This window comes from Caretta caretta, chromosome 5, assembly GCF_965140235.1.
Source record: "Caretta caretta isolate rCarCar2 chromosome 5, rCarCar1.hap1, whole genome shotgun sequence".
Classification (NCBI taxonomy): domain Eukaryota; kingdom Metazoa; phylum Chordata; order Testudines; family Cheloniidae; genus Caretta; species Caretta caretta.
The window spans coordinates 71,080,074-71,106,279 of NC_134210.1; the positions used below are offsets into that span (position 1 = coordinate 71,080,074).

Sequence of the window (26,206 nt, forward strand, 5' to 3'; positions counted from 1 at the left end):
CTCTGTGGATGAAGGGAAAGCAGTAGATGTGTTATTCCTTGACTTTAGCAAAGCTTTTGATATGGTCTCCCACAGTACTCTTGCCAGCAAGTTAAAGTAGTATGGACTGGACGAATGGACTGTAAAGTGTATAGAAAGCTGGCTAGATCGTTGGGCTCAACGGGTAGTGATCAATGGCTCCATGTCTAGTTGGCAGCCGGTATCAAGCGGAGTGCCCCAAGGGTCAGTCCTGGGGCCGTGTTTTTTTCAATATCTTCATTAACGATCTGGAGGATAGCATGGACTGCACCCTCAGCAAGTTTGCACATGACACTAAACTGGGAGGTGTGGTAGATACGTTGGACGGTAGGGATAGAATACAGAGGGACCTAGACAAATTAGAGGATTGGGCCAAAAGAAATCTGATGAGGTTCAACAAGGACAAGTGCAGAGTCCTGCACTTAGGACAGAAGAATCCTATGCACTGCTACAGACTAGGGACCAAATGGCTAGGCAGCAGTTCTGCAGAAAAGGACCTAGGGGTTAGAGTGGACGAGAAGCTGAATATGAGTCAAGAGTGTGTTCTTGTTGCCAAGAAGGCTAACGGCATTTTGGACTGTATAAGTAGGGGCATTGCCAGCAGATCGAGGGACGTGATCATTCCCTTCTATTTGACATTGGTGAGGCCTCATCTGGAATACTGTGTCCAGTTTCGGGCCCCACACTACAAGAAGGATGTGGAAAAATTGGAAAGCATCCAGTGGAGGGCAACAAAAATGATTAGGGGGCTGAAGCACATGACTTATGAGGAGAGGCTGAGGGAACTGGGATTGTTTAGTCTGTGGAAGAGAAGAATGAGGGGGATTTGATAGCTGCTTTCAACTATCTGAAGGGGGGTTTCAAAGAGGATGGATCTAGACTGTTCTCAGTGGTACCAGATGACAGAACAAGGAGTAATGGTCTCAAGTTGCAGTGGGGGAGGTTTAGGTTGGATATTAGGAAAAACTTTTTCACTAGGAGGGTGGTGAAGCACTGGAATGGGTTACCCAGGGAGGTGGTGGAATCTCCTTCCTTAGAGGTTTTCAAGGTCAGGCTTGTCAAAGCCCTGGCTGGGATGATTTAGTTGGGGATTGGTCCTGCTTTGAGCAGGGGGTTGGACTAGATGACCTCCTGAGATCCCTTCCAACCCTGATATTCTATGATTCTATGATAATGGGTTTTATTTCCACATCTATTGAGATTACTATATGCAGCTCCCCTTGGGACGACTCTCTCTAGGTTGAATAGGTGTATAGTCCTATTGCTTGAGATTGTTGGCAGGGTCCTGGAAGGCCATACCACAGTTGGCCACACCAAGTTGGAAAATTTTAACTAGGGGGGAGATCAAGTGGGTCAATAGTCCTGTATATGTAATGTGTCTATTAAAATACAAGTAGGCTGTATATGCAGTAATAGGTTTCTGTATCATCGAGACATAACTGTTCTAGGGCTATGTTATGTGTATTACCACAAGGTGACAGTGTTTTTAGCTTGCCTTTTTCTCATTGCTGCTGTTTGTATCTCTTCCTGAGGATCTGTCTTCTGTGGTGAAGGAGCATTGTAGCATGTTTTGAAGATTTACACTGACTTAAGATAAATCTTTATATTCTGTCTTAATTTCCTAAAAGTGCAAACATATTTTATAACGAGAAGAAAAAACCCAATTACAATGTTCTCAGTTAATAGTGTCCAAAAAAAAATTAGATTTGATTTTAGCATGCTTATTCCACAGTGATAGATTCTCTTGGGGATAAAAAAGAGGTAGGAATGTATAACTTTCCAAAAGGTCTACTCTTTTACTTTCAGAAATCAATGTGACACTTTTCTTTGATTTTTATCTTCCTTTGATCATGATTTTAGCCTTTCAGGAGTCTCTATGTAGCGATCCTGGTGTAAATGCAGAGGACAAGCTCTCAAAGCTAGAGTTTAATAACCACTTCATGAGAGCTCTGCAAGTGTTGCTATGATTGATGAGACAGTGATGATGGATGGGAGACCTGTCATCTTCAGTTATTTTGTGAGCTACCAAACGGTGTTCAAATCCAGATAATGTTGCTCCGTGCCAGCTCAGGAAGAATGTGAAGGCTCAGCTTTTCGACAAAGTGGTAAGACAGACATTGTTCCCAGTGTTGGGAACCTTGACAGGCCCAGTATCTCAGTCCCACTGTAAGCCATAAATCTACAGATGTACGTGTGTATATACTGTGTTTATATGGAGAGCCTCAGGGTATCATCTCATTGTGTCTAACTAGCTAAGCAGGGCCAGAGGTGGTCATTAGTTTGATAGGAGACCTCTAGGGATAAACCTAGAAGCTGTAAGACATTCAATAGATGTTACTCTTTGCCCTGAATGAATACTCAAAGAATGCCCTGACACTGTGTGATTATGGTAGGGTGCGAAAGTGTGTGTCTCATATATGTATATATTTTGGAAGAGACGTAAAGCCCATATTCTGACAATGTATGTTCATTAACAATTCCATGGCACTTTTCTCAAGCACATAATTATTAGCTTAAAGTCCACCTGCCTGTTTCCAGATAAGTGGGTTCAGTCAATTAGTCCTCAGGTTTCACTGTCCTTCAATGTCCATTTTTGCCTAAATTATTCATGGGACGTAAACACTACAGATGGTCAGTTAGTTCTTATCAAATAAGAAGTGGTTCAAACCACAACACTGTTCCTGAACCTTTTAAAATCTATTTTTCTATCTACCTAGGCTTCCTTATCATGCCCTTCGCTGTAGTAGCTGAGTGCTTTACATGATTTGCTTGTTTCAACTGACTTAACCTCCCCCCCAACTCCGATATAGCCTTCCAAAAATCTATACCTCTAGTTTCCCCACAAATTGAATCCAAAATCATTCGCATCTCCAGGCCAGGCCAGTTTCTCACCCCTTTCCCTTGACTCTGACTCCCCCCGTCTTTTGATCTCTTGTGTCTTTGCGGGAACTCAGGCTGGTTCCTAATTCCAAATCTCACCCAGCTCTGGGGCTTCCTATGGAAAAGAAACACACATGGAAGTTCCTTAATGGCACCAGCAGTGATTGGTGTGTTGTGATGATATATCCCAACATACCAGAAAGGCATTAGAGGGGAAGAGGCTGTAACAGATCTGTCTTGTATCCGTCTTCCTCAGCCCCCCGAGTTCAGTGCATTTCTTATGGTCTCAAAAGGAAACCAGGGGAAAAAAAACAGTGAAGTTTTATGTATCCAGGTCAGCTGTGCTGTTAAGAAGTTAATTCTTACAATGTTTTTTTTTTTAAGCCTGAAAGTAAAGGTGGTGAGGCTTTTTAGAATGTCTCCAAAATAAAAAATACATATATTTGGCTTTATTTTTATGACAGATGTCACCAACATTGCTATGTGGGAAGATCATTTAGGGAGCATAGGACTATTCGAGAAATACTATGGTTAATAATAGGCTTTTTGTGCAACACATTTTTTCCCTGAGCACATATGACAAAAAGAAAAGGATGATGGATCCTGAAAGCCATGACGAAAGGAGTCAGAGGACTACTACCTTTCCCAGGAGGAGATACAAAAAGAAACATACAAAGCCTTTTGACTGATCTGAGCAGTGAGCAAATAACTTTGAAAGGGTGTTAAAAAGACAGAGATGATCATTTACCTGCAATAAATGCATATCTATGTACTATGCATAAGGTATAAATGGAGTAGTGCAGTAGTGACAGAAAAATGGTGGTAGGAGGAATGAAGGAGATTAATTTTTAGAGTTGAAAATAAATTAAAATATTTATATTCATTCAGATTTCATTGGCATCTGTCATGGACATGGCGTTCTCTGGGTAGTTAAAACTTCTAATGGCAACAAATGCTATCTGAGTTATTGTAAATTCAGGACAACTACTAAGAAGCATCTGATAAGATAAAATGCATGTTTTAAAATAATAATAATGCAAAGGGGTCACACAGTATTATACTAATATAAGATTTTTGGTCCATGAATACAATATTGTGAAGTGCTGTCCCATAAAAACTAGTTTTATCCTGAAAGAAAAGGAGTACTAGTGGCACCTTATGCTTATGCTCAAATAAATTGGTTAGTCTCTAAGGTGCCACTAGTACTCCTTTTCTTTTTGTGAATACAGACTAACACGGATGCTACTCTGAAAGTTTTATCCTGTATTTTTCTATACACCTGTACTTTATTTCCTTGAAAAGTATGTAATCACTCCAATCTACCATATGTACTAGGCTAAAAACTCAAGTATTTAGCCCTGATATGTGCACATAACATGCATATGCAACAGTGCTTCCATGACAGTGTGTGCAAGTCCTCCATTTGCAGGCACTGATCCTGCAATTGCACATTCCAAGGATAATTAGGTGACCAAGCGTTTCTATGTTTGTCCACTTCATATGTAACTATGGTATAACTATGTATGCAATCATGGTATTTGCAAACATAATCATGTGCAATCACTTGTGTGCACATATGAATCATGTGTCCACATATTTAGATGTCCATTATATATATAAACTGTTGTTGGTAGAAAGAGAGAGGTTTTACTGTGTATTAATCTTTTCTGCACCCTGTGCCATGTTTTCAGTGTAAAGTAAATGAAAGGTGTTAAAAGAATTGGTAATGGGTAATTTTGAGAGTTTACACAAAGAGAGAGGAGCTTCTGTTTCAAATTTCTTATTCATTTAATTTCTTGGTCACGGTTCATAAGAATAATAATACTTAGCTCTTTTATATGGAGCACTTTTCATCAGTGGATCTCAAAGCACTTTACAAATGGAGGTCAGTATTATTACCTTTGTTTTACATATAGGGAAACTGAGGCAAGGAAGTTTAAGTGACTTGCCTGAGTCCTGCAGCAGGCCATTGGAAGAGCCAGGAATAGTATACTGTAATCTACCATGTAGTTACATTGAAGTTACAGTGCAGTTGTGCTTTGCTTTCGTTCATTGATACCGGTAACTACCACTTATTCATCTAAGAATACATGACTCAGAATAATTACAATGTAAATACAATATAGTTAATACACCTGTATTCTTATATTACCTATATTAAGAAGAACACCACAGGGCAAATAATAAGGAGCAAATTATCCCCAAATTTTCAGGGAAGTGAAGACGGGGCACCAAATTGAGTTTTCTGTAGCTGAACTTTTTAATATACTTACCATATTTGTAAAATTGGCAGGAATATGTGTGTGGGGGGGAGGGTTGTTTTGTTTTTGCTTATTTGGTACTTACAGTCATGTGGACCATGTGAAGGACTGTATTGCAAAAGGTCAAAAAAACTTGCTCCATTTAATTCTTCTGCATGCTTAGGTGGTTTTGTACAATCACAGAATCCAAGAAAAGCTGTCTTTTGTAAATCTGAGGTAATACCACTTAAACAAATGTCTCTGAGCACAGTGGTGTATATGTAGCCTATTTCCCAGTGCCAGGATGATAGATTTCTTATGCAGTTGTCTTTCTGTTATTAGAAATATAAAACTTCCATCAAATATCTAGAAAGTCTGACAAAATCCAAGTTCTAACAAAAGAACAGTATAGTATACAATAGGAGCAGAGTCACAATCTCTAATCTACTGTCATATTTAGTCACATTAATTCCCCAGAAGTGAGTGCATCATATAGCAGAGAAAATAATCATTCACCAGTCACACAGAGGTTAAAGAATAGGAGATTACTCTTCCAGATGTTTATTCTATTGAAATAACTGGTCTGCTCATTCTATCCCCATCTCAAACTACTAAGATCAACATGACCTTCAGTTTCAAACAGTAAAGAAAATAAATGGTTTGCTTCTATCCAATTTAGTGTTTGTAACAAACACATTTTCTTGCTACATCTAAATTAGTACTGCTGTTACCTGCTTCTGAAGAGACATAGAGCTTGAAATAAAATCTCTCACTAGATCCATTAAAACCTTCAAGCAGGACAAGTTTAATTTGGCAGCCTCTCCAAGGACCAACAAACCTAATACAGAATCCAACCTAGATATTTCAAGACAGAAAAAAAAAACTTTAATCCAAAATAAAATAATGGATTTTTAAAATATTGGCTAGCCAGAGGCAATTAGTGTCCTGTTTTGTAGAACCAATTAGTGTCAATAAATGGAGGCATTTGTTGGAGCTAGTTAACATCAAAGTCTAGAAAGCAAGTGAAAGTGTACCACAGATTTATGGAGATTTGGTGAGTTTAATGTAAAGATCTGACAATACCCAGGCCCTAGAAAAGCACAAACTTTCCACATTTCTTTCTGGATCCACAGTAAAGGCAGATTAACTAGCTCCATGCTTTAATGGTGTCTTAGTTCTGTTACACCTTGACATCATTCATGGAATGAACATTTTGGTACTGGTAACAAATGGTTCACTGCTAGATCTCAAAAGTACTAGGTTTCTGTTCAAATGGTGGGAAACAAGTCATTAGATAATGATTTATATCACTTTGTTTAATGGAAAACATAAACTGTTTTCACAGCCATTGAAATTAGTGTTAGCAAAGCTCTATTAGATATCTAGTTCATTCCTCTACTAACCCTTAGGGCCAACATGCTGGCCCTACCAGTGACGTAGGAGTTATTTGGCTAACTAGAAGGGAGAAAAATGATGATTTGTCATAATTTCTGACTGGTAAACAAGGGTAATGTTAACTAACAATGAATCAAATTGGTGGGAAGTTTCTAGCAAGGCACAAGAAAGGAAATTATCAGGTAAGAAATGTACCATTCTGCTAGCAGTGTCTCCCACAATTCTGTTATACCTGGGCTATCCCTTCCTGTCTGCAGTTTCGGAAGCAGTTCAAAGTTGTAGCATAGCCTGTGATAGTCACGACCCCTTCTCTGGCCTGCTGCCAGATGATTCCTCCCAAAACTGTATAAAAACTTGTAGAATTATGATTAGTAACAATAACTTCAGTGCCAACCAGTAAACTATGTACAGTAGTCTAGAAGCCTACCTCTCAAAATTAAATTCCTTTGGCTAAGAAGCCATCTAGGAATGGTAGAATGGTGGGAGATGCTGCTTTCAGAAGGCAAATGATCAGATAAGAAATTTACCATTCTGCAGCTGAGTATCTCCCACAATTATGATTATGTACGGGGATTAGTGAACAGAAGCAGGGAGGGATTAGAAAAACAGAATGAAATAGAGAAGACTTCCCCCAGCCCACCCTGAGTTAATTGCCTAGACTGGCAATGCTATTACAGGACCACTGCTTGCAGTGCCTTCCTTACAAAGAAGGCTTCTACAGAAGACAGAAAGTCCATTTTAAAATGCCTAATAAAGGTGTTAACTGATTACCACGTTGCTGCCCTGCAGATCTCTGCATGGAAAGCACAAGCTCTTTCTGCCCAAGAAATCACCATAGACCTTGTGAAGTGTACTTTGATTCCATATGGAACAAGAGTACCTGACATCTTGTATGCCTCTGTGAAGCACAGCTTGATGCATCTAGCTAGTGACAACTTGGATATCCTGAGTCCTTGACACTCGGGATGAAAGGAGGCAAACAAGGAGCCCAATCTTCTTGTTGATTTTGGTGTGCTTCATATAGATCTTTAGTGCTCTTTGAATGCCTGAGTGCCACAGCTTTTCTGTTGGATGCCATGGCTTTGGACAGAATGATTTCCTCTGAGGCATGGGATGACAAATTCACCTTAGATAAGAATGATTCTGGAGTTCTTAACCCCGCCTTGTTATCGTGGAACGCAAAGTGGGGTCCCTGCATGGATAAAGCTGCTAGTTCAGAAACTAATCTAGCAGACATGATGGCTACCAGAAAACAGGTTTTGATGGATAGGTAGAAGAGATATTAATGTCAGTGGCTCAAAAGGGTGTGTAGTTATCTAACTGCAAGTTTAGCCAGTCTGACTACTCAGAGAAATCTGGATACTTGAGGGCTTTCTGTCAAGGAATCAGAGGATCCCAAGAATAGATCGTTACTTAGAACTGACACCTGGTGCACTTTTGTGCTGGGCTAATGTCCTTTTTCATCAGCTTCCTGAAGAAAGCCCAGGATAACTGGGATACCAGGATCTTTGGGATTTTTGTTGTATTCCACACCACAAGCTAAACCTAATCCAGATGCCCTTTAGTGTTGAAGCTAGCCTGGAAGAGAAGAATAGAGTTCCAAGGCCCTGAAGCACGAAAAATGGGGCCATGTTCATGAGTTGATTCCTGAACATGAAACCAGGACGCCCAGTAGCTGTAGACATTATGGTCGGTCTTGCATTTAGCATTTAGCAACATGGATATCAGGTTCTGGATCTCGTGGTATTTGTCCAGTGATTGGTAGACCTTTGAGCATAAGTTTCTATTTCCATTCCCACATGAACTATCTTTGTGGAGGGAATCAAGGAGCTCTTCTTGGTATTTATCACAAATCCATATGCTTGATTCAGCATCCAGACTGTGGCACTGAGTGCCATTGCTTAGGTGGAAGCTCTAATCAAGATGCCATCTAGAAAGGGAAGAGTTTTCTGAGACCTAAGGTCTGGCTATTATTACCACAGGAATCTTGGTGAAGACCCTGGGAGCTGATGAAAAGCCAAATTGGAGTGATGGGTACAAGTTGTGAGCTGTTGTTTTGAGATGGGGGACTGGATGAAGAAGGGATAGGGTGGGGCTTTAGATTGAGGAGTATCTGCAACATGCCACCTCTCTCACCCACTTCTGTGGTCAGTCAAAACCATTATTCTGAGAAGTGGAGAATTCTGCCTTGCAGATTCAAGTTTGGATAGAGGTATGTATGTTTTTTGTCATACTGGGCTCTAAGAGGTAGTGGACCACCTCTGGATTTGCCACCCAATCCCCCATTCCAGGGTTTTCTCCATATATACCAGTTGCCTTTCCTCCAGTGCCTTTATTTGGGAGGACTGACAATCCTTGTTGCTAGGTTTGTAGTCCCTCTTTAGAGCACTGAGAGAAGGGATTGTTTTGGTTTGGCAGAGCTTTCTGCCACTATTTTGTCTAGTTCTTCCCCAGAGAAAAGAGAGCCTGTGAATTTAGATGAGCACAGAACATTTTTGTCATGAATGTCAACCTTCCAGCTGTGGAGCCAGATGTGGCATCTGGTTGCTGAGCTGAATGCCATGTCCCTGGCTGAAAATCTCATCGCATCCATTGATGCATCTGCCACAAAATCTGTTGCTAGGAAAATTTTCGTAGGAGTAGACCAGAAGACAGGATGATCTCTTTCATAGCTCTAAAGGCATCCAGCCAGGACACAGTGGCTCTTGCAAAGCTGCCACAGATGCTCTAAGGGTGGTCAATGAAGCCTCAAAGTTCCTTCTTCAGGATGTCTTTCACCTTTATATCACTTGGATCTTTGGGAAAGAAATCCTCAGCCACTTTCATATGGGGTTACTATATATTTTACCTGAGATGCCACTGCAGCACTGACCTTTGGTATATCTAATGGCATTTTTTGGCTCTTGCAACTTGTAATACCTAAGTGTATACCTGCTTATGTGTTTGCCCTTATTCGGGGTTTCCTATTCCTTTCTGATCACATCCTTGAAGGATGAGTGCAGTGGGATTGCTGTCTCAGAAGAGGATTTAGAGGACAAGCCTAAAGGGATACCTGTCTTCTAGCACCTATTTAGGTTGGATCTGGATTGTGGATGTGACCTTTTTGCACATGGTTTCAAATGCTTCAGAGGGCCAAAACCTTTTTATCTCCTCCGCGCCCCCACCCCCCCCACACACACACACGTTCTGCTCAGAGCCTCAATCTGAGAGGTCCCCTTCCTCAGTAAAAGAGGAGGTGTTTGAGGCAGAGGATGAATACCTGCTGTATGTTATCTTTTTATATACCTTTCCTTTCCCTTTTTTGCTCTTTCTGGATTTTTTAGCCTTTTTTGGCCAACTTTTCAGTGGTTGCCACCCAGCTGTTTCTAGGGCATGGTCTTTTGCAGTTTGTTTTATACAGTTCCTTGAGCCCTGTGGATCTCCCTCTCTCACTGTTCTCCCCCTCAGGGTTGCACTCCCACTGCCTGGGGAATAGGGTTTCATTGCCAGAGTTCCATGGTTCAATCTGGGAAGAAGGGGAGCTGAGTGTGAGTGCCGTTTCTCTGCTTAGTGAAATTATGACTCATTTAGGAGTTGGGGGGGGGGTTCTTTTGGGTCTTGTTCTGCCCTGGGTCAGATGAAGACCTCCTTGTCATTGGCATCTCCGAGTCCTCCCTCTGGTCTGCGTCTCCAAATCAGACTTTTCTGTTTTGGAGTCACGGCCTCTTGGGGCACGGGTGTGGACCCAACATTCCTGTGCCCTAGCTGTACCAGGGTCTGTTGACTGAGAGCAGGCAGGGTACAATTTGCCCTCCGAAGAGTCTATAATAGCTTCCTTGCAGATGCACCACCACTTGGATTGAACTCGGTGCCTTGTGAGACAGCTCTGCTATGCCTGAAAAGGAGCAAAAGAGTCTGAAGTGAGGGGCTGCGGCGCTGGCATGGCTAAGACCACCTGAGGTGGCTGAGACAACCTGACTGCTCCATACCTAGTCCAGGAGGTGGAGGAGAAAGGCTGCTGACTACTGCCTGAAAATATGATAAAGTCATAAGCTGGCAAAGAGAACTGAACTGCCAGTTTGCTGCCGTGGAGGCAGAAGATCTGGCAGCAGGCCAGAGAAGGGAGTGTGGCTGGCTAGCATGGGCTGTACTACAGCTTTGAACTGCCTCCCAAAGCTGCAGAAAGAAGAATAGTCCATATGTCTCAGAATTGTTGGAGATGCTGAGCTGCAGAAAAATCAATATTTATGTCAAGTTTTGTTCAGTATCTTTATTAAGTGATCTAAAAGAAGAAGTAAAAATCGGTAAGGACACATATACAAATGCATGCAGAGAGGTTAGTAACTTGGTCAGAAAAATAACCAAATGATTCACCTTGTAAAATGCAAGCAAGTATGTTTAGGGGAGAATAATCTGAAACACAGATATTTAATGCAAGGCAGAAACTTGGTCACTTTCAGCATTATTCCTTTCCAAAATGTGATAGTGGATAGTAAATTAGAAATGAGTTTGCAATGCAACGTGGTAGCAAAAAAAAACTATATAAAATGTGAGTTGCATACAGAGTCACACCACATTATGAAGCAGAGATTATATAGATCCTTTCTACGTGTTTCTGATATGAGTGCACATGGAATATTGCCTTCAGTTCTGGGCACCTCACTCACTATCAAAGATATGAAAAACTGGATGGAATTCAGAAAAGAATCACAAATGATCAGGGCCCTGAGGAACTGACTTTTAAGAGAGATTGAAAGACCTAAATATGTGAGTATAGTACACATTGGCTGAGCAACAGTTAAGGAAGTGTGTGGGGCGGCGGCGGGGGGAATATATTAAGAGGCTACAAATGTTTGAAAAGTATAAATACCACTTTTTGCATGCTTCCAATGGCTTTGCAGGTTGACTGTTACTGATCTGTCTGCTTACTGCACTGATAAAGTTTCCATGATGGCCTTTCCCCCTTTAAAAGATGGTACAGAGCCAGATTTTGCCCATTTGCTCCTGGATCCCAGTGTATCTTTCTGGCAATACAACTGGGATTGCAGTCTCGAAGGCCCACAACATGCCACCTGCAGTTGTGGGGAGCCATGCTGAGACCCCAGATCTCACTGACATCTAGGACAGTGGTTCTTGAAGCCGGTCTGCCGCTTGTGCAGGGAAAGCCCCTGCCGGGCTGGGCCGGTTTGTTTACCTGCCGGGTCCGCAGGTTCGGCCGATCGCGGCTCCCACTGTCCGCTGTTCACCGCTCCAGGCCAATGGGGGCTGTGGGAAGGGCGGCCAGCACATCCCATGGCCCACGCCACTTCCCGCAGCCCCCATTGGCCTGGAGTGGCAAACCGCGGCCAGTGGGAGCCGCGATTGGCTGAACTTGCGGACGCAGCAAGTAAACAAACCGGTCCGGCCCGCCAGGGGCTTTCCCTGAGCAAGCGGTGGACCAGCTTTGAGAACCACTGATCTAGGAGAAGCATTGGGTCAGGAAGCTCTTGTGGCCAGCCAGAGGACAAAAGGACAGTTCTGTGGACATTGAAAAGCAGATGTCTGCAAGGGGTCATGACCAGGTTGCCAACCAGTTTCAAATAAAGAACAAGCAGCTCAGGAGAAAGTACATTGAAAGGAGGGATAAAAAGAGAATCCAGAGGAAGATTTTTTGATGCACTGGACAGGATTTTACACAATTACAGTATGACCCATCCCATGCACTATTAAGAGTTGCTGCGTGCACTCTCCCCTCACCCCCCACTGAGGCCGACCAGCTCAATCCATCGGGGGATGAATCATAGAATATCAGGGTTGGAAGGGACCACAGGAGGTCATCTAGTCCAACCCCCTGCTCAAAGCAGGACCAATCCCCAATTTTTGCCCCAGATCCCTAAATGGCCCCCTCAAGGATTGAACTCACAACCCTGGGTTTAGCAGGCCAATGCTCAAACACCTGAGCTATCCCTCCCCCCCGAACTACCCCTCCACCGAAAGGATGCTGGAGAAAAGCTGCCCCGCTGAGAGATGGGATCTTTTAGGGACTCAGGACTAGGGTGGTCACTCACTCATTCTCGGAATATTGGATGTTCTGATACTTCCAGGGACACCATGTCCCATCTCCACTGATGTGACCTCACCCCCATTGTGTTTGACCTTACACATATGATGTGTGCAAGGTCATGCTGCACAGGTGACGCCATTTTTAAGAGTGCATTCCTCCGTATCCCCGATCCGAGTCTCTCTCCACCTCTAGCCAGCAGCTCCCAGTACTGCATGCCAAGTTGCTCACTACGTAGCCACCGCACACCTGTCACCCACTGGCCACTGCTGCCACTGGGTACTACCCCCAAAACACACTATTGGACATACCCCTGAGTTCCACCCTGCCTCACACTCATTGGCCAGGGCTCCTCCAAAGCACCGCTCCCTCCCTATTTTCGTTGGTCAGTGTTCTTTCTCCACCCAGTGTTTGAAAGACCCCATTGTCCCAGATACCTTCTTCTTTGGTGACCTTGAATGTGCTATTACCCATCAGTCAAGGCTATTACCTGCCATGAGTGGGTGACATTGGGGATACAGGCTGAGCGGGTGGAAGTGACCTTGTGCGTTCTTCAAAATGGCATCCCCCATCCAATATCAGATCAAACCACATCTGGTTTTGTCTCAGTACCAGACTAGGGACAAACCCTAGAAAAGCAGGACTGTCCAGTTTAACACCAGATGAGTGGCCTGCCTACTCAGCACCCTGACAACAGCCAGCTGGAAAGCTAAACCCAGTCCTGCCCTGCTGCAATGGACTCTGATTCCTTCCCTGCATTGGCTGAGCCAGAGTCCCAGTTGGAAACCCAGGCCAGGACCAAAAGAGTCAGATTCCTTGGAAGGGAACTTTGGCATGTAAGTACCTATCTTTACCGTTTAATATTATTGTTGGCAACTGTGAGCTAAGAGCCTCCATCTCCCTGTCTTTTGGTGTTTCAAAATGGCACTTGCCAGCATAATACAGCCACAGTCTGAACTCCTCCCCCTCTCCACCTATCCTCTTGCGGAAGAGTCAAATAATGAAAGCATTCATTAGTGCAAAATTCAACAGTGTATTGAGATCCTGCTTACAGGAAGAGAAATTTGCTTAGTTCTTGTAGCTTACAGTAGGCACAACTGAACACTGGATGCCTGGTCAAGGCACAACAATACTGCTCCCCACTGAGGTACAAATGCCCTATAAAATGTATTCGAGCTGGCAAATCATGCCAGGACCCTCACTTCTTTTCTCTGCCTTTACTCCATGTCTGTCAGGGAGATGCAGCAGAAATTAAGACTGAGAAATTGTTCAGTTTTGTTTTGCACATTATAAAGAATAGTTGCATGCCCATGGTCCCAATATAGCTTGCAAGCCCCTTCCAATTCTGCAGCACTTCTGGAAGACTATCCTGGTGAATAGCTTTAGAGCTTCTCTCACTGGTCTGCCCTTTGCCTTTTTGAAAAAGGCAATTCTCAACCTCCTCGTCACCTGCCTCAGCCTAACATCATTGCGAGTCAAGAGGATAGCCTACAGGGGATGTAGAAAGATTACTATCTAGCTTGCTCCCAACAACACCCTCCCCAACCTCCTTTTTATACCTCCAACACCACAGGAGGGCCTCCAGCCCACAAAAAAAACTGCAAAAGCAACCTGGGAACATAGCTCTGACCACCCCAACCCTACCAGCATGAAAACAGATACAATATATAGAAATCCAAATGGACCAGGCACCCTCTGTACACGCAGGCCACTTATCTCTGAGTTTACCCCAAAGAATGGGAAGAGTCTCAGGGAGTAAAATCACATATACATACTTTTAAAAAAAGCTCTCATGACTTGCCTGGGATATGAACAATAAGTGACTGGGTTATTTTCCCCCTACTCCCATAGTCACAGCACCTGCAACAGCCAACCCTTCAAGGACAGGGCCTCTATCTACTGCTTATAGGCTGGCCAGCCTGAGGTGGAGAAAAAGGAAAACTCACGACATGTTTGCAGAACTCATGGCTGAGTCACACAGAAAAACCAGGCTGACTGAGAGGTGGAGCCAGTAGGTGAGGACCCAGTGGGAGAAAGAAATGCACCTCTCCCAGGAGATCATGACAGTGGCCAAGGAAAGAATGGTTGTGGCTAACGACCGCATCACCATGGCAAAGGAGAGCATGGAAAAAGACAGAGATGAGAGGTAGCTCATGGATACGATCCTGAGCCAGAACGTCTTCCTGCAAAACATGCTGCTGCTAGGCCAGCAAGCCCTGCAGTCCCATAATTTGGAATCTAGCCATGTCATTCAGCCCCTGGACAATGCTGGCTACTGGGACCAGCGCAACCCCTAACCACTGCATCCCCACAGCAAGCCCTGCAACACCACTGATAATTTTGAGCTGTGGCACTTAACCCAGAACCCATGCAGACAAGAAGAACCAAAGGCCTGGTGTTTGCTCGCCTGTAATTTTATGCCCCCCCAACCCCCTCATTTGATGTATTTTAAATGTTCTTACTGTTGCATTCATTAAAGGTTTGTGTATAGCTGGTTATTGTATAAATTGGTTAGTTAAATGTATTTCCAACTACAAAGATGTTGTTTTTCCATTGGTTTCATTAAAAGTTTATTATTGATTTTTTTATTGTTTTGTAATAAAAACTCTTCACAGAACATTCATTATGAGCCACCATTGCAGTTAACACAGAAAATCATTTAACTAACAATGAAATAATGCATGGTTTCTATAAAAGCACATAGGGAACACTAAATACTCCAATGCTTGCAATGTCTGCATCCCAGTACCACCCCCATGGGCTAACATGTTCAGCCAGAGGACTCAAAACACGAACAGGCATCCCTTACAGCATTCCCCCTGACTGTTTGTGTTCTTTGGGATACCTTGCTGGCTGCTCAAACCTCCGAGCAAGTCTCTACCCTTCACCCTCCTACCTACCCTTCAGGCTTTCCTCTTTACTCTCACAAATATTGTGCAAAACACAACATGCAGTTACAATGGTTGGAAAAAAAATTCTGCTGTTTCAAACCTATTCGATAAACAGTGCCACCTGCCTTTCAACAGCCAAACGCACACTTGACTACCATTCTGCAACTACTGAGATGATAGTTAAAATGTTCTTTCCTTCTGTCCAAGCAGCCTCTATATAGCTTTATTAGCCAGAGCATCAGGGGATAAGCCAGGTCTCCCAGAATAACCAAACCAACTTCCATATCATCAATGTTCACAGTGGTCCTGGAAGCCTCTCTCCATTAATTTAAATACTACTGAGTTCCAAAAGATCCTAGCATGGTGGATCCTCCCGAATCACTCTGCATTTATGCCTGTAAACCTGTTGCGGTGGTCCACCAGTCCTTGAAGCACCATGGAGAAATATGTCTGTTTATAAATTCTGTGCTCTGGCAGGGGATGTGGGGGCTTGCACCTATACAGTTTGGGACCCCATGCATGCAAAGCCATCAATCTCCTGAGCATTACATAGCTTCATGACCCGGTTAAACAGCACTTCACCAATGGCATAGCAGACCTGTATGAGAATGGCCTCAGCAGTTGGTCTCCCCATGCTCAACTGGTTGGCTGCAGGCTAATAACATTCTGGGATGGCCAGCTTCCCAGATGCCAATGGTGACCCATTTCTGCATGAGTATGGGGCACTGCATGTTGGTATCCTACCACTGAAGCTCCAGGAACAGTTCTGCACAGCTGTTAAAGGTAATCCTCCCTATCCTAAAATTTTCTTGCTACTACTGCTCGTCCCAGCTCTGTAGACCGATCTTCTCCCACCGATCCAATCTGATTTCCCAGGCCCATAAATGGCACTGTATGCTGTATAGGTGATCCAGGAACCAGTCCTCTTGTTTCAAGAGCTCAGCATTGTTCTAGTCTTCTGCCTCAGCCTGCTGCCACTGCTGCAGAGTATTCTCCTGCTGGTGGGGGAGCTGCTGTTCCCATGGAATATTCTCCTGTTTCAGCATCATCTGCTCAGTGGTGCAACAGGCAAAGTCCATTGCTGAATCTCTCCAACCCCAAGTACTGTAATACAGCCCAAGCAGCCTGGGCATAGTCATGGTTGTCACCATAGTGGTACAGAACATTGTTGAGATCATGCTGGCCCACAGCAATTCGAAAATGGTGTGAACCAGTACAAACAGGAAGCATGGATGGACAGAGTGGATTTATGGGATTTTTTAAAATGTAAACCTATGTAGCTTCCCATAATTCACAGCAAAAACAATAACAGGCCACTCAGAGATGAAGCAATGGGCCCTGGGATACCCCTAGAGAATGCTATCCTCTCAATCTAAGAGCATAAGAATGGCCATACTGGGATCAATAGTCCATCTAGCCTGGTATCCTGTCTTCCAACAGTGGCCAATGCCAGGTGCTTCAGAGGGAATGAACAGAACAGGTAATCATCAAGTGATCCATCCTTGCACCCATTCCCAGCTTCTGGGAAACAGAGGCTAGGGACACTTCCGAGCATGGTTTTGCATCCTTGCCCATCCTGGCTAATAGCAATTGATGGACTTATCCTCCATGAAGTTATCAAATTATTTTTTGAACCCTGTTATAGTCGTGGCCTTCACAACATCATCTGGTAAAGAGTTCCACAGGTTGTGCGTTGTGTGGAGAAATACTTCCTTTTGTTTTAAACCTGCTGCCTATTAATTTCATTTGATGACCCCTAGTTCTTGTGATATGAAAAGGAGTAAATAATACTTCCTTATTTACTTTCTCTACAGCAGTCACAATTTTAGAGACTTCTATCATAGCCTCCCTGAGTTGTCTCATTTTCAAGCTGAAAAGTCCAAATCCTATTAATCTCTCCTCATATGGAAGCTGTTCCATGCCCCTAATCATTTTTGTTGCCCTTTTCTGTACATTTTCCAATTCTAATGTATCTTTTTTGAGATGGACGACCAGACCTGCACGCAGTATTTAAGATGTGGGCCTACCATGGATTTATATAGAGGCAATAGGATATTTTCTGTCTTCTTATCTAGCCCTTTCCTAATGATTTCCAACATTGTTAGCTTTTTTGACTGCTGCTGCATATTGAGTGGATGTTTTCAGAGAACTATCAACAATGACTCAAAGATCTCTTTCTTGAGTGGTAACAATAATTTTAGACCCTCCCCACCCTCCATTAAGGCTGCGAGTTTGTCACAGAGGTCATGGAAGTCACGGATTCTGTGACTTTCTGTGACCTCTGTGACTTCTGCAGCAGCCGGTGCGCCTGGCTCAGGGGCAGCTCAGGCAGCCCTTGTGCCAGTTGCACTGGCCGCTGCTGTGACAAATTCAGGCCACCATGCCCCCCCACTAGCAGCAGCAGTGTTTGGGTGTGGGAGGAGTGTGGGACACAGGATGAAGTGAGGCAGGCTTGGGGTGGCGCTTACCTGGGGGGCTCCCCGGAAGTGGCAACATCCCCCTCGCTCAGCTCATAGGCAGGGGGGCCAGGCAGCTCTGCGCACTGCCTCCACCTGCAGGCACCGCCCTCACAACTCCCATTGGCTGAGGTTCCTGGCCAGTGGGAGCTGTGAAGCCAGCACTCTGGGCAGAGGCAGTGTGCAGAGCTGCCTGGTCACTCCTCTGCCTAGGAGCTGAGCAAGGGGGATGTTGCCTCTTCCGGGGAGCCCCCCAGGTAAGCGCCACCCAGAGCCTGCCACACCTCGTCCCATGCCCCAACCCCCTCCTACACCCAAACTCTGCTACTTAGGGGGGAAGGCACGGAGCCAGGTAGGGAGCCTGTGGGCCCCGCCAACCCCCTCCTCTCCCTCCAGCACCAGCAGGAGTCCTGGGCCACGCACAGCCACCCACGCCCCCTTCAGCACCAGCGGGAGTCCCGGGCCATGTGCTGTTGCACCCACCCCTCCCACAAGTCCCTCCCTCCCCGCAGCCCCGGGCAGCCCCCCGCCCAAGTTTTAGTCAGGAGTATATAGTAAAAGTCATGGACAGATCATGGGCTATGAATTTTTGTGTACTGCCCATGACCTGTCTGTGACTTTTACTAAAAATACCCATGACTAAAATGTAGCCTTACCCATCATTATATATGTATAGTTGGGATTATATTTTTTTCATGTGCATTACTTTGCATTTATCAACATTGAATTTCATCTGCCACTTTGTTGCTCAGTCACCCAGTTTTGTGAGATCCCCTTGTAACTCTTCGCAGTCTGCTTTGGACTTAACTATCTTGAATAGTTTTGTATCATCTGCAGATTTTACCATCTCACTGTTTACTCCCTTTTTCCAGATCATTTATGAATATGTTGAACAATACTTGTTCCAGTACAGTTTCCAACAAACAGCTGCCATGTGTTCACATAATGTGAAGTGAGAATGAAACAGGCCTTCTATGAGCATACTACTGGTGCAATTCATGTAACAAGAGTTACTGGACACACATCTAAAAGCTTTGGATTAAACCCGCTATGTAGACACACCCTTAGTCCCCAAACTGGCATTAGTAGCAGACTTATTTAACCTCTTATGTAGACTCACCATTGAGGAAGACAAAGACCTACGCTCTTTTAGCATGGATCATCACACTCTCCTAGTGTTGGAATCACCATGTGTTCCAGCAGCATGTTTTAAAATATAGTTTATGGAGAGTTTAGAGATTATACTTTGGCCTGAATGATCTAAAAGAGCAGTTCTCAAACTGGTATGTGGACCACAGATACAAATATAATATAGAAGTGCTGAACACTTGAAGCAGGGTGCTCATCCCCCACTTCTGAAGAGCTGCAGTGGAGTAAGCCAAGCAAGTGTCCACTCGGTGTTGTTGCAAACTTAGAGGAGAATAGAAAAGCCCATACCCGCCAGCCCTTAAGGAGCCAGAAACTGCCAGCAGTACCAAAGATATCGTTAGAACCAAAACTAAAAGAAGAGTTGCTGAGGACCAGAGGTAGACAAGACCCTACTGGGGAATGACGCGCTAATTCAGGAAAGATTCTATATAGATATAGATATATATAGAGAGAGAAATTCAATTTGTGTTTATTAACTGTATGTGGACAAGCTCATGAGATTAGAGGTATGCTTTGGAAAACGAAACATATTTGATCTTAAAACTACTAAATACATGTACAAATTCACCAAATTCACTGTAGGTGCCATAGAGATGGTACAGGATCATGACCGGGATGGAATGTGCTCAACAACATGATCACTTTCTTAAGAAGTGGTCGAGAATCCTTGCTCCTTGAATTGTTTCAGAATGTTAAGTGTTTGCAAAGCAGAATTAATTTACAGTAATTCTTGAAGATTTAAGACCAAAATCTTTGAAGAGTAAATAACACTGGAGAGCTGCTGAGGTTAGAATAAAGCTCACATTAAACACAACCTTTACAGCTACTGCTGTGGCAAAGCGAATTTAAGCTATTATACTTCACAGACGAAAACGCAACAACTCAGTCTCAACCACTCTCCTTAAGGAACTAGTGCTTACTAAAAGACAATAAAACCAAAAATGAAAAAACAACCAAAAGCAGAGAGTGAAATAGTTATATTTGTGAAGCAGTTTTTTTCACTTGTTCAACCAAAACTCATTCTATTTTATTGCTGCCCCTAGTGGAACTGGTTGACTCATATTAAAAAATTCCGGTTTGTTGTTACTCTTCCCCTGCAACTCTGTGGCAAAAAGAGCTGATGCAATCCTGGGATGCATAAATAGTGAAATCTTGAGTAGAAGTGGAGAGGTTATTTTACCTCTGTATTTAGCACTGGTATAACTGCTGCTGAAATACTATGTCTAGTTCTAGTGTCCGACAATTCAAGAAGGATGTTCATAAATTGGAAAGGATTCAGTGAAGAGCCACAACAATGGTTAAAGGATTAGAAAACGTACCTTAGAGTGATAGACTCAAGGAGCTTAATGCATTTAGTTTACCAAAGAGAAGAGGTTAAGAGGTGACTTGATTACAGTCTGTAAGTATCTACATGAGGAATAAATAATAGATAATGAGCTCTTCAGTATTGCATAGAAAGGTATAAAAAGATCCAGTGGTTAGAAGTTGAAGGTAGACAAATTCAGATTAGAAATAAGGTGTAATTATCTTTGGAAAAACTGACCAAGGGTAATAGTGGATTCTCCTTCACTCACAATTTTTAAATCACAACTGGATGCTTTTCTAAAAAATATGCTCTAGGAATTATTTTGCGGGAGTTCTATGGCCTGTGTTATACAGGAGGTCAGACTAGATGATCACAATGGTCCTTGTGATTCACAATAGCCTTGGAATCTATAACCACTTGTCTGTCCCTAAATCATGAGTCTCAGAGTATGGACTGCTCTTTCTTGAAGATCTAGACAGTGCCTAGTCCTCACACATATAGGGCACTATCATAAACAAATAATAAATAACAGCAAAAAATGGCAGTGAAGTCTCTTACAGGTGAAATTCACCCGTCAGAGGTTATGTACAAAGACTGATTAAATGCCTAATAGATTCAGTTTTAGAAACAATGAATTTGGCCTGTATTCATTATTGGCTTTAAAAGGAGTAATTTATATCATAAGTACTTTGTAGTTCTTCAGCACTATACACTGATACTTTTGTGCTGATGCTACATATCTTTGGAAATTACTATTTCTAGGTGATTCTTATGCACTTCACTAGCATGTATTACATTGTGTTCATCTATTATATTGCATTGTATCTGCCAGGTTTAGCAATAAAAAGAACCAAAAGTTCCATAGAGACAAGATGCTCTAAACATAGAGAGCTCTATGCAACTGGAGTGGATAGGGTGCAAAAGGTGTTTACACCACTTTTCAACCCCATAACCCAATCCTGGGGGCAGCCAGGGGCTGCTTCAGTCTTCGTGCAGGTTAGAGCAGCACAGAGCTGTTTCTAATTTACGCTGGCAGGAACAGTTCCTGGGGATTAATTTGTTGGCCCTGGATAGCTGGGGACTTGGGCTGGCCCAAAGATCAAGGGACTTGGGCTGGGGACTTGGGCTGGACCAAACAAGGGACTTGGGCTGGACCAAAGATCTAGCCCAACTTTTCTCTGAGTCTTCCCAGTGTCACCAGTACCCCTTATCAAGGCTCTTTCTACTAAGTAGCATATTGGACTGAAGTTGTGCAGTCAGGCCACATGATCTTACAGCAGAGTTGCACTGAATCCGGTGACCAGCTGGAAATAAGGAGATTTTAACTGATTACTAAATCATTTGGTAATCTTTGGTTTTACTGAAATACTAAAAAAAAAAAGTCACCCCAAATAAAAATAAAAATGCATGTCATTGCCTTGCATTGCAGAAAAGGAGTCCCATTCCTGCAGGGCTTAGTGGTCCCCAAGAACAGAGAGCATGCAGTGGCATGAGGCTCTGAAGCACTGTCTTGAGGGAAGATGGAGGAGGCTTGCAAGAAGTGGTTGCCGTTTAGATATCCTCAGCTCCACTTCTATACAATAGAGAGCTGCTTGACAGCTGCCTTCCTCTGTGGCTTAGGTGCTCTGGTTGACCACCTTCAGTTCTTACTCCCATCTACATCTGAGAAACGGTAACTGTGAAGGCCTTTTTCAGTCTTAGTGCTGACCTCTGTATCGGACAGATTTTTCTCTCTTCTTCCCACTCTGTCCTTTTAAGGACAACAGTGTAGAAAGCCACTGACAAACAAGGTAACACAGATCTGGAAATTAATGACAAAGTGGTATGTGGGCAAGGTGAGGAGTTAGAAGTGGCATTATAATTTCAGGATAATATAATGGTCTTATATTGTGCAGAGATTTGTGTGCCATGTTGGCAAAAAGGTAAATTATGTGGCCATTTGCTCAGCAACATAATTACATTATATACAGAGTTTGACTATTGTGTTGAGATACGCTCAAGCCCAAACCCTACATCGGCAAACCCACCCACTTGCTGTTTGGTTCCTTTCTATAATGGAGTAATGTAGTCTGGAAACTGAAGATCCAATCAGGCACTTGGAGAGAACAAGAGAAACTATAAAAATTGCTACCTTGTAAGCTGGGGGAAGGAGAAGAGGAGGACAAGGGCCCCCCTGCAGTCCCCACCTTGCTCTGAGGATGCAGAGCTTCACATCCTATTGTCAGGGGGGCTGGGTTACAGCCTGAGTTAGCCTTCCTCTGTCAGACTCTATGTTTAGGTAAAACCTTTCTTCTGCTTCTTCCATTATAGCTATGTACTAAGGCTCAAGAACAAAACAAAGGGAAAAAATCATGCTTGTTGAGAGGTCTGTTATATTCACTGTCCCATTTCAGTGGAGTTTACACAGCTAAACCAATACCCTGGGACAGAACATCCCTGATCTCTAGGGAATCTTACATCTGGTTCTCAGGGCAATCTCCTATTATGTTTTGATTAGATTTTTTTGGTTATGAATGAACATGTACCTTACATCACTTTTGCAGATGCTTCTTTTTTTTTTTCAAAAATTTTCTTAACAAAATAAATAAAAAACACACACTCATTTAATACTATAGCTCTGCTAAACACAACCCAGATTTAAAGCTTGACTTTGCCTGTTGATGCTTAAATTAACAGAATCGTTCAGGAAATCATTCCCATGCAAAATTAATTTTAATCATTCAAGATTAGTTTTGGTCACACTTCACAAGTAAGGAATAAAAAAAAAAAAACCCTCAAAAAATCGAAGCTTGTATATTTCCCTGAAGGATGGCACACTTCATTTCGCCTGTTTAACTACTTGGAAAATTAAGGCAACTTAAAATGCTGGAATGAAGTTTCTATCAATAACTAATTTAATAAAGACAAACTAGTATAATATCTGTATGTGCTTCTAGCAAAAAAGGTAGGAACAATTTATTGATAAAATGAAGTAATGCAAAGTACATAAATTGCTTCTGCTTTTGGCACTGAGATTATAAATCTTTTTCATAGGCAAGTTAGGTGTGATTAACATTTAAGTACAAAGGTTTGTTCCATAAGAAATATATCACTTTTATAGAGTTATCCTTACCAGTTTTTCTGGTGGAGCTCTTCCTTATAGAACAGAAGATGTTGGAGCACTTCATCTAGTCGAGAAGAGTTGTTGTGTACACAAACCCAAACAACAAGACTATGCCAAAGAAAGTGCTGAATCGTAGTTTCTTTTTGTTCAAGCTTTAATTGAACTGATGGGTCAGAATCCAAGAAGGACTAAGAAAAAAATTGTGAAATTCCTAGATAAGATCTCTTGAATAGAAAATTAATCTTTGGTTTTCTACTCAGACTTGTCTTAGAATTTTACACAGCACAACACTTGCTCAGCATTCTATTTTCATACAAAATACAATGCTACAAATGCCTCTAATATATTTCACACAATGGGACCAAAAAATCTTGGAATCCAGTCAACAGAAGATGTGCTATTGTTGTTTCTCTGTGGCTATTATGTATTATGAAGTGCTTACCACCCAAATTTTGTCTCTTCTGAACTAATAAAAATTAGTGGCCCTGTCTATGCTGTTACACTTAAGCTTGTGTTTGAGCCAGCATTAACAGTATAAACCAGTTTTATTAAGATTTCACTTCAGCCTGAGATTAACTTTATGAAAACAAAGTCTCAGTCTCCTGGGACTATTAACAAAAAGTAGAATTGCTGTAGTTTGTCTGTGAGGTTAAGTAACACAGGTTATTCATCAATAATGTGGACTGGCACACTTTGGGTATCCTGGAAAACATTTAAGTGGCCACGGTCCTGATTCTGGAATCTGATTTGCATAGTCAGAGCCCCACGTTCAAGCAGTGTCCCACTGACTCCAATAGGACTCTGTGGTACATGTCAATCTCCACTTGTACTTATCAGATTGCAAGATCAGGACCAACATTATTTTGTTTACAAGTTGGAGTTCTGTTTAGAATAAGAACCATTTTTAAAAGGTCATCATTTTTTAAACACTGACTTTAGGTGACAAACCTGTATTAGGATCTGCTAGTGCAGAGCCTTGTGCCACTGTGGAGTCCTCGTGACTTCGTTGGACTCAATATGAGTGTCAGAGTCTTGATGTACAATTTGTAATAATTCACTAATTAAACTGGATCAAATTAACACAATCAATGCCTGATAAATTTACATGACCAAATGCTAAGCTTCTAAGCTCCTTAAAAGTTGTTAGTCTAGCGATGGGCTAAAAATCTACTTTTGAGAAATTACTAAATTAATATAGATTGTTGATTAGCTGCTCTGTGGGCTAAATGATGTATATTATAGGAACACAGGAACTGCCAAAGGTAGGTATTGTCTGACAGTGGCCAGCACTAGATGTTTCAGAGGAAAGTGTATGACTCCCGCAGTAGGCAGATGTGGAGTAATCTACCCCTCATGTTATGTCTGATCCTCTTCTCTAATAGCTAGAAATTGGCTTAACCCTGAAGCATGAAGTTTAGTAACTCTTCTACAAAATGTATCATTAATCATAACTCTGGATATTCTTGATATCCATTTAAGTGTTCACTCCTTTTTCCACTATGAAAATGATTTTGAACTAACCCTGTATTAATATATCAGAATGGCTATAATGGTGTAATCACAGTTCAGAGATAAATAAGGCCCTGATCCAGAACAAAATGTGGCCTTATCATAAAATCAGTCTGCTCAAGCTTCTCCCACCAAAATACCTGCTTCCTGGTTTGGACAGTTACAGAGCTGCCCAGCGGGCAGGAAATTCATGCAAATGAGCAGACTGCTCCTTGAGCCCTACAGTTCTTGATTTCTCAAGCCCTTGAATTCCCCCACTGGTGGCCACATCGAATGCTTTAGATAATACAGCTCCAGGATTGTAGAAAATCTCCTACATGGCTGTATGTGAGAGACTCAGCAAGCTCAGAGACCAGGAAGTGGACTGAATTGGTTTTTCAAATTACCTAGGGCTCCCATGAGGGAGTTGTCATTCATCCTCACTGGCTGGAGGATGCTGCAGGGACCCTATTTCTTGATTCAGTAAACCTTGGGGGATAGTTTTATTATGTAGTGCACTTAAATATGCTATAGAAATTAAGTTTCATTAATAGTAATTGAATCATTGTCAATCCATTTTTGCTGTGTGTTCTGAACTAGTCTACAACCTTGCTGCTCTGTTACACATATTTAGGAATCATTCAGAGCTATGATAAAAAATAGCAGACCTTGAAAAAAGGAAAATAAAAACAGACATGGAAGAAGCTGCTGTAATCTGCTGTTGAAGAGTGTAGAAGAGTGTTGAAGACATGTATTGTCTCTAATCTATTAGCACTATGTTATGAGGATTGACTGCATTCAAAAGCCTTAGGCACAGATGGTTTTCAGAGGTGATCCCTTTAAGTGCTAAATATTTTTGTTAAGAAGTGCTACATCTTTCAACAAAGACAGAGAATATTAAACTTTCAAGGGTATATACTTTCAAAATCCACCAAACTTTCTATGACTGAAGGAAAGGATTTGACAGCAGAGCACCCATTCTCCTTGGTTTCTTTCTCTAATGATCCATGCTGATTTACCAATAAGAATGTTCTGAAGAGTTAATTGTTATGAACAGGTTCTCTTTCCTTTTGTCTTCCCACTTATTGAGGACATGTGGTCAGTTAATTAGCTTAATTAAAATGGTGGTATCATTTTCAATTGCAGCCTTTCCATACGTTGGATGTGGTAACAAAGTAGGGAGGAGTATTTTTCCCTGATCCTACAGCTGCTACAGCATACAAGTATAATAAACAGCCTAGGTCTGGCCACAAAAGAATTC

General features: G+C 42.5%; 1 protein-coding gene across 1 annotated transcript in view; it reads right to left on the minus strand.

Moving 5' to 3' along the window:
• Positions 1-26,206, minus strand: part of TMEM232 (transmembrane protein 232) — a 141,823-nt gene that overhangs the window by 68,693 nt on the left and 46,924 nt on the right. The window contains exons 8-10 of the mRNA XM_048851252.2: positions 23,467-23,645; positions 5,870-5,993; positions 5,245-5,470 (exon numbers count right to left, since the gene is read on the minus strand). Of these exons, the coding sequence (XP_048707209.2) occupies positions 5,245-5,470; positions 5,870-5,993; positions 23,467-23,645 (529 nt within the window). The remainder of the gene's footprint in view (positions 1-5,244; positions 5,471-5,869; positions 5,994-23,466; positions 23,646-26,206) is intronic.